The following is a 17,651-nucleotide window of genomic DNA, read 5'->3' as shown; positions in this document are numbered from 1 at the left end:
TAATTCTGAACTATAAGAAAAATGACGTATTTTTAACTTACGAAGGAGTGATCGGATCTTCATGAAACTTCATATTTAGAAGGACCTCGTAACTCAGATCTCTTATTTTAAATCTCAACCGGATCAAGCTTAATTGGGGGGGGGGGCAGTTGGGGGGACCGGAAATCTTAGAAAATACTTAAAGCGGTGAGATCAGGATGAAACTAGATGGGAAGAATAGAAACCTGTCTAAGATACGTGACTGACATAACCGGACCAGATCTACTCTCTTTGTTGGAATTGGGGGGGGGGGTAATTTTGAAAATTGAGGTATTTGTAACTTACGAAAGGGTGACCAGATCTTAATGAAATTTGATATTTAGAAGGATCTTGAGCTTTAAAGTTCTAATTTTAAATTCCGACCAGATCCTGTGACATTGGGGGGGAGTTGGAGGGGGAAACCGGAATTCTTGGAAAACGTAAAAATTGGGGTATTTTTATCTTATGAATAGATGATCAGATCTTAATGAAATTTGATTTTTAGAAGGAATTCATGTTTCAGAGGTCTTATTTCAAATCCGACCAGATCTTTTGACATTGGAGGAGTTGGAGGGGGAAATCTTGGAAAAACACTTGGAGTAGAGGAATCGGGATGAAGATTAGTGGATAGAATAAACAAATGTCCTTGATACGTGATTGACAGAATCGTACTGGATTCGCTCTCTTTGGGGGATTCGGGGGGAGGGGTTCAGTGATTTGGTGCTTCTGAACGTGCTAGGACGATGAAAATTAGTATGCGTGTCAGGGAGCTGCAAAATTTGACTTGATAAAGTCGTTTTCCCATATTTGATCATCTGGGGGGCTAAAGGGAGAGGACAAATTAGAAGAAAATTAGGTATTTATAACTTACGAGTGGGTGATCGGATCTTAATGAATTTTGATATTTAGAAGGACATCGTGACTCAGAGCTCTTATTTTAAATCCTGACCGGCATTAAGCCTCTTATTTTCCTTTTTAAATCAATCTATTGATTCATAGAATTTTGTTAGAGCTCATACCATATGATCTCTTGGCTCTTAGCTCTTCTCACCTCGTCACAAGTGCCATATGAGCTCTTAGCTCTTGTTTTTCTCTTATATAGTTATATTATAGTTTCCAGCTTCTAATTTCCACCATTTCTATAGTTCCGATTCTCTGATAATTTATATTATAGTTCCTTACTAATATAGTTAAAGCATCTATAAAATAGTATCAAATTTTTATTCCTAATTTCTAAAGTTTCCAATTGCTAAACAGAAACCTTTTTTACTACCCGTAAGACATGAGATCTAAATTCAGAAATGGCAATTCTTTCAGAGTAGTTGAAAGATGCAATAAAGGGGCCTCAGGGAATTACATCAGCCAGGCCGTCAATATTCAAACTAACTCGGGGCTAGAGAAAGATTTTGCTTTGTAAACCGTCTTAAATTTTGTTGTTGTTTTCCATTTCTTCAAAGAAATTCCCCCAAAAAGGCCATTTTTCTTTGAAAATATAATAAAGCCATTTGGAAATGTTGACAAAACAAAACAAACCTGTAAGAGGTGAGAAAAAAAAACACGCAAGAACATACAAAAAAAAACATAAAAAAATCAAAAAAGAAATCAACACAACAAAATAGTAGAGAGAAAAAAAAGAAGAAAAAACAGCAAAAGCTTAATTCATTTGATAAATTGCTGACTTCGTTTAAACTGAATGAGAATATCCCCTCCCCCTATTTCTCTCTTTCTACTTCTTACCTCTTTCTTTCTGTCTCTTTTTTTTCGCATCTCTACCCTTTTTTTTGCATCTCTACATGCCCCGCTTATCGATATATTTCCGATGTCCATCTGTTTGACGTGTGAAAAAACAAAGAATGAAGAAATCAAAATCATAAAATCAAACAAAAATAATTTTTAGCAACTGAATAAGTGAACATTTCGGGGGGAAAGACCTCAATTAAGCCGTCTTAATTGAGACTTAATTAACAAAAATCAAAAAGTACAAGCACAATAAAAGAAAACTAACCCTTGGAAGTAAACTTTATAGAAGCAAAAAAAAAAAAGGTTGGCACTGGACTTTACAGTCCCTGCCGGCAGTACTGATCGCCATTTCATGATCCTTCAGCCAAAAGGTGCAATGGAGGGGGGGGGCAGCCATCCTGTACTTTCCCACACCCTTCCTGTTTACCATCCCCATAATTCTCTAGGCGATTGTTTAAAGCTGAATCAACCCTGGCTGAGCTTATAAAGTCACGCCCCCGACTTCCATCCTAAACCAAATAACCAGCAACACCAGGACTCGAATCCCTGCCCTCATGGACAGATTTCAGGTCAAGGATTGGGCATGAATTCTTTCCTGGGCAACTAATGCAGCCTATTTGTTGATTCGAATTGTATTAAAACGACTAACTGATCTTTCTTATTTCAAGAAGTAATGTGTACTGAACCTATTTTTATTAAATTATCATAAATAAAGTTTTGGGAAATTTTCAAGGGTAAGCTTGGGAACAAAGCTTAGTTTTCAAACGCTAGTTTTTATGAATAAAGTGGTTTGATCCCACTCACATTATTAAATGGCAGCTTAAATTTCTTAGCTGCTGAAAAAAAAATCGAATCGATAAACAAAACTGGCATCTTAATAACGTCCATGATAATTTGATATGTAAGTTTTGTTTGTTGTTTTTTTCTCTTTTTTCTCGTTTTGTGTGCATTAATTTAGTTTATTTGTTTTTTGTTGCTGTCTTTTTCTGCCAATAAAGGCTTTCAGATGTGACACCAAAATATTCAGAATTTTTCATTATTTATAGTTTGCTCTTTTGTTTTTTGTCCACTGTCTTGTTTTAAAAAATAGTTTCTGTTTTATTTTGTCTCTTTTTTTGTAATTCTTTCCTCTACTTTTTCTTATTATTTATTGTGTGTTAAAATAAGTTAATAATACTGCTAAATGAAATAAAAGAGTAAGACATATGTGTTCTAACACACAAAAATAAAAAATGAAGCTCCAAATCACACAATGTAAGAAGAGAAACATAAAAACGAACTTACTGTTTTTGGGTATAAGTGAATCATCCGGAATTTGTGTATTCCTTTTTACTTTGAGCAGACTATTCTTCAGTTTACTATCTTTGTCTTTCTTTTCAGTTTTTGTTTCTAGCTTTGCTCGTTTTGCCTTGCTTTTTTCAAATTCGGCAAGGATCTTATTTTCACTTCCAGTAAAATTTGGATTTTCAGCTTTTCTTTTTGTAAGCATCATCTTAGATGAATAACCTGAAACTAAATATTCTCCATTAATGTGAAACCCTTACACTTATTCTGTTACATTAAATATCTGCAACTAGAGATTAGACCAAAATTCGGAATCTTAATACATGCCATTCATAATTAACAACACAAAACAATGTTGGGCAAAATACCAACTATGTCAAGTAATGCTTAGTATTGTAATTTCTTCCTCAGGGATCAATAATTTAATCCTCTGGGAAGAAATTCTTAATACATGTGACACATAATAAATAACACAAAATAAATGTTGGGCAAAATGCCAACTACACCAGTATTGCTAAGTATTTCAATTTCTTCTCCGGGGATTAATAATTTAATCCCCTTGGAGGGGATTCTTAATACATGCTAAACATAATAAATAGCACAAAAAAAATGTTGGGCACAATGCCAACTACACCAGTAATGCTAAGTATAATTTCTTCCCAGGGGATCAATAACCTGGTATGGAGGGACCAAAACCAAAGCTTTAAAAATTAGACTAAACCATATAAACAATTTGAAACAGAGCAAATATTTCACTTGTTTCAGTTGTTCAATGTTTTGGTAGCACATGCTGCAGAAATTTAGTTCTAAGGAGGAGTTTCTAAAACAATTTTTGCATATTTTGTCACAAAAACTTGCTTCCAGTGGACAGAACACTAGCAAATGTTGCAGTTATGCCATGTTATGGACCTTCACAGTTTACAGAGGCTTGAAATTCCAGCAGTTATTAGTTCTTCTAGAATTTTGAAGAGCAAGTCCAAGTGGGCTAAGTATTCATAATAAAAAAAGGACCTTTGAACTTTATGGTAATAAATTGCTTTAGTTAATTTCCAAATAACCAAGGACTGCTGAATGACCAACCACATAAGACAAGAGTCCTAGAGTCTATGTATGGATTGTGCATTATACATTAAATGTTGCAGTTTAGAGGCAAAACATTTGTTTTTTTGCCAATACTGCAAAGCCAACTTGAATTGGATGATGTTTATTTGCTCAATCCCTTCACATTTGATCTTGTCAAAGCATGTCTAATAATCATGGAATTTAAGTCAGAATAGACAAAGACTGATTAGATTTTACATTATTTGGTATATTTTTAACATAATTGAGAACAAAGTTAATGGCATTCATTTCAGAAGATACATAATACATATCATCAGATGTTTTTTTTCTGCATTTTAGTTTTTCCTCAGGGATAATGCCACAAATAATACAAATCACAGTTTTCTTCATAATCATATTCATCAACAAATATGGAAAAAAGTCCTTCATCTATATATATTATATATATAAAAATAAGTTGTTTGTCTGTCTGTCGACTGACGTCATTATAAGGATATGACGTCTGAATTATTTCATCATATACCAATTCAAAAACGAATGTATTCAAGCCAAAGTAGCTGAGTTGGTAAAGCGTTATGTTCCAGGTTCTAGGTCCAAGAGGTTCCAGGTTCGAGCCTTGGCTTTAGCATTAGAGATAAGAGATAATTAATTAATATAAGTAAGCAGATAATTAAGCACAGTTCATTAAGATAATTAATTAATAAAAGTAAGCAGATAATTAAGAGCAGTAGTCAGAATAGAGAACTTCATATCATTGATATTATACTTAAAGGTCATATCTTTCATTCTTACACTTCTGAGGTAATTGTCAAAAATCATTTATTAAGAATAGAAGATCAGTGGTGAAACATAGATTAAAAGGCTTGAAATGCGGATCAAAATATGCTACCCTGCTAGTCTCTCCTTTGAATGCTGCTCAGCAAACAGTTCTGGGGGATTTTTTTTTGAAAGATCAAAAATGTTGGATACAACCTTTAGGCACAACAGTGGTAATTAACATGTTTATCACTTAAGGAAGTTCAGAGAGCAAATGACCCTCTTATGACCAAAACCGATGTTTTAATACAAAAAATACCAATAATCACATCTTTTCTGTGACATGTGACAATATGCTACCCTGCTAGTTTCTCCTTTGAATGCTGCTCAGCAAATAGTTCTGGGGGAAATTTTCGGAAGATCAAAAATGTCGGATACAACCTTTAGGCACAACAGTGGTAATTAACATGTTTATCACTTAAGGAAGTTCAGAGAGCAAATAGGCTCCTAATCTAGTCATACACATAATGTGAGTTGTTACGTCCAACTCTGTTGAAAGACCTTTAAGTAAATAGACGTTTTTAAATTGTGAATATACCACTCAAATCTAATACGAACTCATTGTAGTTACTTCCTTAGGCTGAAAATGAGAATGATACCCTTTTTGGGGTATCCCTTTTTAAGGGTAATGATACCCTTGTCAATGATACCCTTTTTAGTTCAACTCTGCTTTCTATGGTCTTATTCTAATCCTAACCATGATTAAAATGCAGTTTAATTTGTCTTCATTTTGTTGTCAATAGCCTTCATCTATTGAGCATCTTTGTATCACATTTTCTAGCATGTTATATATTTCCTTTTTTCTTCTTAGGACTCTGTTTGTGTTTTGTTGTTTTGTAGCAGGCTATTAGTAAATTATTATTATTGTTCAGTGATATCAAGTTTTATAATAGACCTTAAATTACAATAAATTCTAAGTTTGTCCAAAGCAGAGGAATAACTGTCCTTTCAAAAACATGCTTTAATAAAAAGATAAATTGCAGTTTAGAATTAATCTTACCGATTTGAATATGTAGTGCTGTAGGCAACATTAAAAATTAAGCTAATTTAGGTCTCAAACTGATTTGTTAAAATAAAATACCGAAAAGAAAAGCTTTGTATATAGTTGTTTTTCTTTTTTGTTGAATTATTTTCACTGACAAGCATTATTCATTCCGATATTTTTCATTATTTTCACTGCATCTCAAGACGCAGAGAGAGGACGAATTTTTTTCTCAGTATGTGCTGTCTCGACTTGGAACAGACTTTTCAATGAGACTGTCACTGGCGAATTGATTAATTCTTTCAAAAAGCAGTCAATTTGGAGTCGAGTAACGCGGAATGGAAGTACCAGTGGGACGCCACACCCCATCACACCCAGTAATTGTGTCACTTCATCAGTTCAACAGCGAGATGTTCTACAGGAGGATGCAGGCCACCTTATCCTGCTGTAAATGCAATTTATTAAGCATAATCTGGATGATATTTACAATTTCTTGATCAGCTTTAAATGGGAACTTTGTCCCTTTTTATGAAAACAACCAAAAATAATTAAGAAATGACTTTTATTTGCATTACACACTTGCAGGGTAACACAATTCACATGGATTAACTCATTTTTTTCCCTGGAGTGATTGTATTCTGCCATTGGTTGTAGAACGTTGTCAGAGAGATTACTTGAAAGAAGATTGTCTTATCTAGTGCACTTTTCAAGTAAAAAAAGAGACCATGCAACAACAAAGCTGCAGCTTCTACCACCAACCATCAACTTTTACCCAAAGAACATAAAAATCCCAGAGAATAGAAACTGAAAGATGGCCAGTCGATTTTTCATGGTCTCACACAATAAGCAGGTTTTGAGCCATCCAGCTTTATAAACCACAACAAAGTGGGGTTTTCTGACATAAAACATCAATTTTCACCCAAAGAAGGTTAAAAAACCAGAGAATGCAAATTTTCAGAGATTCAATCTATTGTTCATGATCAGAAGGTTTTGAACCCTCCATCTTAAAAAGCAGCTCTAATGTATGACATGAATACAAGACTGGGCTCTGTGTTTATTTATAATTTTGTCAGACAATGATGGCATGAATGCTGTAGTGATTACTAAGGTTTTTAATGCGCTGTCACCATATGATGATTTTTTTTAAGTAGCAAAAGTGATAAGGTCACAGAAAAGTGGTGATTATTGGTGTTTTTTGTATTAAACACCGATTTTTGTATTAAAAGCAAAAACAGTGTGCTGATCAATCTTAGAGTGTGACATGAAGAGTGCAATGAGTCCAGTATATACTCATAAATTGCCACTTGGTAATGACATGAGTGCTCCATGACTATCTATGCTGTCAATCAACCATCATCAGATGATAGAGGACCTTTTTAGCAATAAAGAGATTGTGCCAAAGAAAAATGGCTATTCTGTTATTTTGTGCCATCTTTTTCTGGAAAGAGGGTAAAAATGCAGGAAGAATGCAAGTTCTAAGAAACCAATCGGTTTTTCCTGGTTTAAATCCCTTAGCTGGAGTTTTGGAGCCTCCAATCTTGATAAAGAATGAAGATCACTTTTTTGCATGGTTAGCATGCATTTATAATTCTTTTTTTCTTAGTGGATTAACAGGTTACAACAAGATCACAGAGAAAAGTTTAATATCTTTTTGAAAGCTAAGAAGCTTTCAAAAAAGCAAAGCAAGTTTCATTTAAGAAGCAAGTTTTTCTTATTAGGTTCATTGTAAAGTATAACATCACCTTCTGGAGTGGAAATGCTGGGAAACATAACAAGAATGACATTAAAAGATTTATGATCAAAAATTCCGAACCAGAGATTTACAATCCCTCTTATTGTATACTCCTTCTTCTACCCTCCTTAGAAGACAAAACTAGAAAAAGCACTTTAAAAAATATCTATTGAAATATATCATTTATTTATTTCTATTTACCATGATAATTAGTGAATTTCTTGTGCAAATTACTCCTTTGACTCTTTAGTTATGTGACAAAATTGACAAAAAATTAGGAAGTAAAAGTTATGTTTCAAGTCATATTTTAACAAAAATCAAACTGACTTCTTTAGCTTCATCGTCTATCTTAAACGAAGGTTTTTTTCATAAGGTTTTTTTATGAATGAAAAAATTTTATTTTCAGAAAATTAATCATGGTCAGTGAAAGACTATTGAGAGACTTGTAAATGAGTCTTTTATTTTATACTACTCAAGGAATTTTATAATTCTAGGAGAATCTATTTGTTTTAGATTGATTTTGTGTTTTCAGTAAAGAGCTAGTTTTTATAATAGGACAATATCAGTGACATTTAAACAAAGTCACTTTATTTAAGCTAATTTTGTTGATATATCGTCTGTAATGTGCAAAACAACAACTTAGGTTTGTTTTAAGTTTCAACCTCACTCTTTACTTCATTAACAACACCTTTGTTTACTTTAAAAAATCGAGGCAAAATGTCAATTCAGTTGACAATGTGGTACAGAAAAATAATGTAAGCCAACAGCATCAATTTTTTTTTTACATCAAAGGTCTATATTCATGAATTAAGTGGGGTGGGAGGAGGGGGGAGGGATGCAATTGCTATGGTAAAAAAATATCATATATAACACAGTTGTGCCGCCAAAGTAAATGGCAATGTGGCTTCCATGTGTCATATTCGACAGGCCAATTTGCATGGGAAGAATGTATAAGAAAGTAATTCAATGGGAAATTGAAATATCTCATTTCATTTTTAAGTGTCAATAGTGATTAGAGGGCAACCAAGCCCCTCATATACCTTTTTGTCTATACTCTCCTTTGCCTTTCAGCATAAGTTCAAAATCAACGTAAGTTCAATAATAGTGATTAGAGGGCAACCAAGCCCCTCATATGCTTTTTTGTCTATCCTCTCCTTTGCCTTTCAACATAAGTTCAAAATCAACATAAGTTTCAACATAAGTTCAAAATCTTGAGATATCTATTTCTTGCAATAGTCAAAAGGTCCAAACATATATCTCAGGGGACAACAGACAAGGGCATAAATTTTGCAAGTTGGTAATTCATTTTTATAATGAGAAAAGAGGACATGTTTGGTCCTGGGTATCCAACAAGGGTTAAGGTATTAAGTTGAAACTTTCAGGAATGTTGAATTAAATCAAAAGACACAATGTACATCCAGGTTGTTGAAAGGAAACATCTGAAGTACCTCAGGAACAGCTAGGGATATTAAGTTGAAACTTTAGGGGAATGTTTATGAGTATAATGAATTAAATCAAAAGAAGCCGAGTTTATTGTGGATGTCAAAATGTCACATCTTCAATACGTCAGGAATGGCTAAGGATATTAGGTAGAAACTTTCATTGGGTTTTACACTAAATTGGGAAGCACCAGGTCTATCAAGGTTGTCAAGACAGCACATCTGCAATATCGCAGAAGCTGCTAAGGGTATAAAGATGAAACTTTTAGAGAATATTGAATCTTAAAGATACTATGTGAATACAAATTCTCAAAACGGCATTACTAAAATATTTCAGAAGTTGTCTAAGGGTATTAAGTTGAAATTTGTAGGCAATGTTAAGGCTAAATCGAGACACTAAGTGCACTGAGGTTGTCAAAATTGTGTATCTACAATATGTCAGATGCAACTATAGTATAACATTAGAACTTTCTGGAAACATTGAACTAAATCAGAAGATACAAAAAGCATCAAAGTTATCAAATATTATATCTGCAATGTCTCTAAGAAAGCTAGGAATATTAAGTTGAAGCTTCAGTGCCTACATAACAGATACTACATAGGATATCTGCAATATTCTCAGAATGGAAAAGGGAAAATTCAAAGTTCTAGTGCCCTTTCAAGCACTGAAAGCAAATAAAGGGCAACCAGTCCACCATGAGTGTGCTTTTCAATACATAATTAAATTTTGATTGGTGGTACCTGATGTATTTAATTAAAATTTTGAGACAGGTCAAAAGGCTCTAAAATAGTCAAAACGTTCAACAAATGTGTCTTGAGGGATGAATAAACCTCCCAAATCCCTGGAACAATGTTTGAAAATCATGCCAGTTGTCAATTGCTTACCAGGGATATAATTACTTCTACCCCCCACCCCCAAAAACAAGTTTGCTCCCCACCCCCAGATGAAACTTAACATCTTCAAAAATCTTGTAAAGACTAAGGTTTATATAATTAAAGCATCCACAGATACAGATCAGTTTTCTTTAGTATACCTTTGCCTTTATGGCACTACATGGATCATTTTTCACTTGACTAGGCGAAATCAGTAGCAGTTTTGCCTCCCTCCCCAGGATTTTGATAAAATTATACTCCTGTTGTTTACACACATATTTGTAATGGAAAAGTGGGAAGATTTTATCCTTGGTGTTCAATTAGCTCAAAATTTACTCGGCCATGCTTTAAAAGATGGTATTCGACTTGAGTATGAATCAATTCGAGTATTTGTTTTTCACAATCTTCCACAATGCTGTAACAAGTGCTGTTCACCCAACCACCTACAGGTGGTTTGCAAAAGTTCTTTCCCAGAATGCTCTCGATGTGCTGGTCCTCATGAGGCAACACGTGATTCGCCGTGTCAAATGCAGCCCAAATGCGCTAACTGTGATGGATCCCATGTTTCTTATAGCCTACGGTGTCCTATTCTACGTGATATTGTTAACAGCAGAAAGAAAACCCCAAACCTTAAATGAAGGAATTGGACTATACAAGTACTGTACAAGATTTTACGTTTCTCACGAATTTATCACTGTGCAATAATGTTGTTTTTAACTATTACGATGACCAAAATAATCTGCCCACCAACACCTTAGCCAGCCCCAACAGCCCTTTAAACCAAATTGACTGTAAATATCTTGACACTTTTGATTTTGTGAAAAATGTGAAACCTAAGCTAATGGAAGAGACCAAACTTAATGTAATTTGCTTTAACATCAGAAGCATACAGGATAAGTGGGATAATTTTAAGATTTAATTTTAACAAATGGTTACTGCCCTTCCGACGTAATTGGAATAACGAAGACGTGGCTTTCAGAAATTGATGATACTAATGAATTTTCCCTCACTGGCTTTCAAGCTATTCATATTGAAAGAAAATTAACCAAGTCCTCTGGCGGCATTTCGCTTTACATCTGATCAAGTCTAAAATTCACCAGACTATTAGACTGTCAATTCTTGTTCTTGCAACCTATAAATAATAGATGCATTTATTCAATAATCGTCGACATAAGTGTAGACGAGAATTCATTTATGTTTTCGTTATTTTATAAACCACCCTCATTTCCGACACCTTTCTTTTGTAATCTGTTTGATGATTTTTCTAGTTTTATTAATTTACCACAAAAGAAGGCAATAGTTTTTGAAGACTTCAATTGTTATTTATTAGATGTTGGCAATAATAATGATTGTGATACCTTCTTTGAAACATTTACCTCAAGTGGTCTTCTTCCCACAATCCTTTTTCCTACTAGAGTTGATACTATGAGGTCTACCGTGACTTTAATTGACAACATTTTTGTGTCCACTTCCCTGGGAAACCACCTGTCCTCCAAAATAATATTTTCTGACCTGTCAGATCACTTTCCAATCTATCTTTCCTTTCTATCAGCTACTCAACCCTGTAGAACTAATACCCCTACGTCTAATAGAATATATAATACTGTGAACATGAACCAGTTCACGGATTGTTTGAAATCCTTTGACTGGTCCAAGATTTTGGATTATCAGGATGATAATTCAGCCACAAATAGTTATACACAGGGATTGAGTGATCTTATCGGTTCAACCTTTCCAGTTCGTAAATCAAACCGAAAAACTACCCATATACGCCCCTGGATGTCCAATAGCCTGATAATCTCTTCATACCAAAAAAATGACCTATATAAGTTAGCTTGCAAAACCAGTAGCGTTATTGAGCTGACTAATTATAAAAAATACAAAAACGTATATACCTAACTCATCCGGGAAGCAAAGAAAAATTATTATTATTCAAAAATCTCTCACTGCAAAGGGAACTTGCAAAAAATTTGGTCTACAATAAATGAAGTTCTGTCAAAAAAAGGGATTCAAAATCTGTACCTATTAAGCTTAGGGACATCAGTGGCAGATTAATTGACCCAATTTCAGTACTGGATGCTTTTAATCATTATTTCACTAATATTCCAAATGCTAACTCCTGTTCCTTCTCCCAGTCAGTACACCCTAGCAAGAATCCCAGATCCATGTTTTTCTCTCCAACTAATTGCAAAGAGGTGCTTCAAGTTATCAAATCTCTCTCTAATAGCAGTACACCTGATTTCTTTGGCATAACTAATAAGCTTCATAGGACCATATCTTCCTATGTTTGTGAACCCATTGTGCACATAGCAAACCTGTCTATGACCAATGGAGTCTTCCCAGAAATAATTAAATCAGCAATTGTTATCCTGATTCATAAAAAAGGCGATCCATCTGAGATAAGCATTTATTGTCCAATCTCACTTCTAGTTATATCTAAAGTGCCCAAGATAATTATATTCCAACATCTTTCTCCCTTTGTATTTGGGAACCGTTCATCAGATTTGTTGATTTCTCCTCATCAATATGGCTTCTGTGCCAAATTTTCAACTGCTCATGCACTAATAGACGCCACACAGTTTATACGTTCCCAACTTGACCTTAAAAATACTGTATTGGGCTTATTTCTGGATTCAAAGGCCTTTGACATGGTTGATCACACTGTTTTATTAAGTAAACTCAATAACCTAGGGATTTGTGGAGTTCCTTTCTCATGGATTGGCTCTTATCTCTCTGGTAGAGTACAGAGTGTGAGTCTGGGCAGGGTGATTTTGCATCCCCTACCTGTCCGGAGGGGCGTCCCACAGGGCTCTGTTCTTGGTCCAATACTTTTTCTCCTTTATATTAATGATTTGGTTACAGACCTGGGTCCATCAGTGCACCCAATACTTTTTGCTGATGATAGCAACTTTTTCATCACCAGTCCTAATTTACTATCCATCATCACCTCTACTCAAACCCTCCTGAATAGAGTACAGAGTGGTGTCTCGTTAACTGCATGACCATTAACAGCAAGAAAAGTCAGGTTGTATTATTTCGAACCCCTTACAAAAAAAATGAACCTCAGCCAGCACTTGGCCTAAAATATTCTACCAATCTCCTCCCACAGGTTGAAGTTGCCTAGTTTCTTGGTGTCCACATAGACTCATGCCTATCATTTGCAACACATGTGTCCTATATCAGAGCCATAATTTTGGTGACTGGTTAGTATGATTAATTGTGTGAACTATTTTCTTCCTCCCGATATCCTTGTTACCCTTTATTATTCTCTTATTTACCCATATATCTCATACTGCAGATCTGTTTGAGGCAATACTTATCCTTCAGTTACCAATAAATTAAAATCTGCTCAAAACCATGCTGTCAAAGCAGTTTTTTGGTTGCCACAACTATATCCCACCAAGGACTTGTACTCCAATTTTGGTATTATCCCTTTTGAACAAAACATCAAGAAATTAAATCTATCCCTTGCATACTCCACTTACCATAAAAATCTTCCTCCCCACTTATTATCTTATTTTAATAGCAATAATTCTGAAGGCCACTGTCTCCATTCATCCAACCGTTCCTTCATTGTCCCCAAGTGTATCTCTAGTTCTGCCCAGCAATCCCCAATTTATTAATCTATACTAATATGGAATTTAATACCCTTCAGTGTCGAGCTATCCACAAGTTTTTGGACACTATATAACAATGTACTAAAATTTTGATATTATATTTCTCTAAATGTTTATTCAATTTGCTTTAATTACCCGTTTTCTCTTTTCTTTTTTTCCCTCTTCTTCATTTTCAATTTTTTGTTGTTGTTTTGGTCCTTAACAAGTTTGCTTCTAGGATCTTTATTATTATTGGTTTTATGTGTTTTTTTTGTTTTTTTTTAATAATAATAAAAGATAAATAAATAATAATAAATGAAGTACAACAAAATTGTTTTCAGCTTCACAACATTACTCAATCTCCATTTATAAGGTTTTAAAGATATGCAAATACATTTCCCAAATTTTGAAAAATAATTGACATGGCTTAAAATTCTACTCAAATAACAGGAATTGCATTTTCAGAACTAAAGCAAGAAAAAGGAAACTGATAAAATTAAGGAAACGTGTTGTCTTGTCAAAACTTCAACAGCAATTTTGAACATTAGAATTGAAACTCAAAGGCATAAGTTTTCTCCCCCTTGCATGAAAATGCCCCACCACCCCTCCTTCAGAAAACACTTTTTTTAGATCAAAGATAATCAATATAGCTGTCAATTACTTTTTCTGTGTTTTGAAAAAATGAATCATTTCCAATGAAAATGTCCCTAATAATAGGCCTAATAATCATTCCTATTTCCACAATTGACTCCTCCTTTGTAAAAGCTGATGAGTGCATACACATCAAGAGCGTGTCCCAGGCCAACACAAACTTAGGTCTGATCAAAAGAACAGTTACCAGCAGATCCCCACTAGTTTTCCTGAAACTTTACAAGGCACTAGTCAGGCCCGTTTTGGATTTTGGCATGTGCGCTGCCTTCCCAACATACAAAGGAGATGTCAGGCTAATTGAGGGAGTCCAGAGGAGAGCAACCAAGGCCATCACAAACCTTGGAGACAAACCTTATCAAGATCGTTTACGGGCTCTCAACCTCCCTACCCTCGTGTACAGGCGCAACCGTAGTGACATAATGATGACCCGCAAATTGCTGAACTCATCATATGCAAAGATCCTGCCCATCCACCCAGGCCCCCCACAGTGCACCAGAGGACACTCAAAAAAGCTGTTCAAGCAGTCAGTCAGAACCAGGGCCAGAAAAAGTTTCTTCACCAACAGAGTTGTCAACCCCTGGAATGAACTGTGCAAAGCAACAGTCTCAGCCCCCACCCCCAAAGCATTCAAGAAGGCACTGGATAAAGAGTGGGCCACAAAAGACTGGAAGTATGAGTGGGACATTCCGTCCTGCTCATACCTGCTATGAGACATCACTGATTCAACTCAGGAGCATTCAACAGATCTACAGATCTTAATTTGCTCCGAAGTGCAAATTAAGGTAATTAATTAGGGTAATCACTGTATATAGTTCTTTGAAATATGAAACAAATCAGTTTATTTAAATGAAGCTATAGAAAAAAAATTGAAATTGCAGTCTCCTTATTCAGGCTTAGTCAAAATAAATGAAGATGAGAGATTTATTCCTAGCATCTCCCACTTCCATACCCTTTTCTATATATGCTACTGTAGCCTCATGGAGAGCTTTACAAATTGGACATTGAGATGTCCTTTTTTTGGATATGCCCTCCCCCCCCTAAACTATGACCCATTACTCTAATTTACAGGACCCTCTAGAGGGAGAAGGAGTGGAGTATCTTCCCAGGAAATACTTTTGCATGTAGACCCATCTCTGAAAGTTTCATTTTCCTAGCCTAACCCCTTTCCAAGATAGCCAAACATAGCTAAAGTAGAATTTTACCAAAGGCTATGGTAGTATAGGCTATGGTCCCATCTATTCTCTCAGTGCACTCTTGTTTCAACCTGTATGTCTGTAAATTAAATCAACTCTGACAAAACAAGAGCCAGAAAAACAAATGATGGGTGGCAGAATGTATTAGAATTATATAAATCTGGCTATATATTTGCAAATTAGGGGGATTGGGTGTAAAGTATAGTGGGGCTGAATTGAAAATGTTTCTGCATAGCCTGTATACAATTATTCTGCATAGCCTGTTATGAAGTAAAACTTGTTTTCTTAACATGTTTCCTTCTCTATAGGTATGTAACTGGGCATATACAAGGACCAATTATGGCCTGACAATTCTTGCTTCATTATACAGTTATCTCTGTACAAATGTGTGGGGTAAAAGCTGATTTTTGGGGTAGGCTACAGTCTACCTTAAATTGCATGTTGGAGCAATCTAAGGATTTCCCCCTTGTAGGCTCTGTGAAGAATTAAAGATGAGTTGAAGACTCATGGGCTGCCCAATTGTAATTCTACTCCACATCACTCCATTCAGCATCCACTCTTGAGTTGAAAGTTTCAAGACAAGTTGCAGAGACAGCATATTCTGACAGTCTAACCCCAAAAGCTTGTGACTCTTTTTGAAAGAACTGATTTCTCTGGTGGAGACTGCATGATGTATTAGACAGTTTCTTTGAGTGATATCTGGTAAAAGAGGTGATGGCAAACAAGAATAAATCAGGGACAATGTTTGTCAAGATAAGCTTCAAGGCAGTTATGACATCACTGCCTTTGCACCTATATGTTAGGCTTAGTAGTTTGAGGTGATGAAGATGCTCACAATAGGAGACTGTTTGGAATTTGCAAATAAATTTTGTTGCTTGCATTTGCACTACTTCTTGGATAACTTTGTCTTTTCTGTAAAAAGGGGATGTAAGGGTCATGCCAACTTCAAGTTTTGTTCAAACAAGGGCTTTATATAGGGTTGTCATGACTCCTGGAGACTGGCTGCAGATGGTTCTCTTTATTGTTCCTAGGGTCTGGTTAGCTGATGAGCAGCAATAGCAGCATGAGAATCAAATTTAGGCTTCTCATCAACCAAGACACCAAAACATCTATCCTTGGGAACAGCCTCAAATGATGAGTCATTGAGAGTGTACCCAAAACATAAGTTTTTTCTCCAAAACAAAGGACATGGCATTTAGATGTGTTGAAGCTCAATAACCAGGCATTTCCCCAATTATTAAGCTCATTTATATCATGTTGAAAAATATCTGCATCAAGCTGGTTTCTGACACCACCAATAAGTTTGGAATCATCTGCAAATAAAGTTAAATGGGCTAATTGTGTACTACAATAGGGGCATTATTAATAAAAATATTGAAGAGGGTAGGGCTGAGGATAGTACCTTGAAGCACACTAATCTTGACAGGCAATGAATTTGAACAAATCAGCATTCCATGAGATGTGAATATTCTGTCCTGTTGAGTCCTTTCAGCAAGGAATGCCTTAATCCAGCCAACTACTTGGCTGTTCCTGCAGCATGTAACTTGACAATCAGTCTCCTGTAGCAGACCTTATCAAAGGCTTTGGCTAGGTCAAAGAGGCCAAAATTGACAGGAATTCCCTTGTCTATTGGATCTGTAACAAGATTGTAGGACTGCAGTAAATTTGTGTTGACAGATCTACCACTTCGGAAACCATGTCGAGAATAGTGAAGGGTGCCATTCTTTTCAACATGTTTAATAATACCATCAAAAACAAGTCTATTCCTCCAATCACTTTGAGAACAAAGAAACATTGTTGGCTAGGGTAGCATGATTGCTTGAACTGAACCAAATATTTTGCAATGTAAGCTACAACAAAAACATTATTTATACACAATTAGCTATACTAAAAATAGCGCAATCAATGTTTACTTAGCAATAAATACCTTCTTGAAAATAGACTTTAAACCAAATTGAGCCACGCGGAGCAGCGCAATAATGTATTTGAATCTTACTGCCAATTAGCTGACATCTAATAAATTCAAAATAATAGGTAGCGATTCCGCGTGGAATCTTAACACTGAAGAAGAATCTTCTTGCCGTGTTGTCTTTAGGGCTCGGTTGCCAACTCAATACATTTCCGGTACAACTCGAAAAATTTAACACTATTCCAGTAAAAAATGGCCCCACTCCCCAACTGCAATACATGTGGAGCTTATGAAGACATAATTCACATCATCTTTAATTGTAAAAATATGAAAAAGAGAGGAATGTAGTAAGAATT

The 17,651-nt window shown here is 35.2% G+C and overlaps 1 protein-coding gene across 1 annotated transcript in view; it reads right to left on the bottom strand.

The window, feature by feature from the left end:
• LOC136035602 (pumilio homolog 3-like) overlaps nt 1-17,400 on the bottom strand; it is an 88,577-nt gene extending 71,177 nt beyond the window's left edge. Inside the window, exons 1-2 of the mRNA XM_065717481.1 lie at nt 17,314-17,400; nt 3,043-3,270 (exon numbers count right to left, since the gene is read on the bottom strand). Coding sequence (XP_065573553.1) covers nt 3,043-3,250 — 208 coding nt within the window. The 5' untranslated portion in view covers nt 3,251-3,270; nt 17,314-17,400. The remainder of the gene's footprint in view (nt 1-3,042; nt 3,271-17,313) is intronic.
• Nucleotides 17,401-17,651: the final 251 nt, after the last annotated feature.

This window comes from Artemia franciscana, chromosome 14, assembly GCF_032884065.1.
Source record: "Artemia franciscana chromosome 14, ASM3288406v1, whole genome shotgun sequence".
Taxonomy (NCBI): domain Eukaryota; kingdom Metazoa; phylum Arthropoda; class Branchiopoda; order Anostraca; family Artemiidae; genus Artemia; species Artemia franciscana.
The sequence above is the reverse complement of the archived record's forward strand: the minus strand, read 5'-3'. Positions and strand labels throughout refer to the sequence as shown.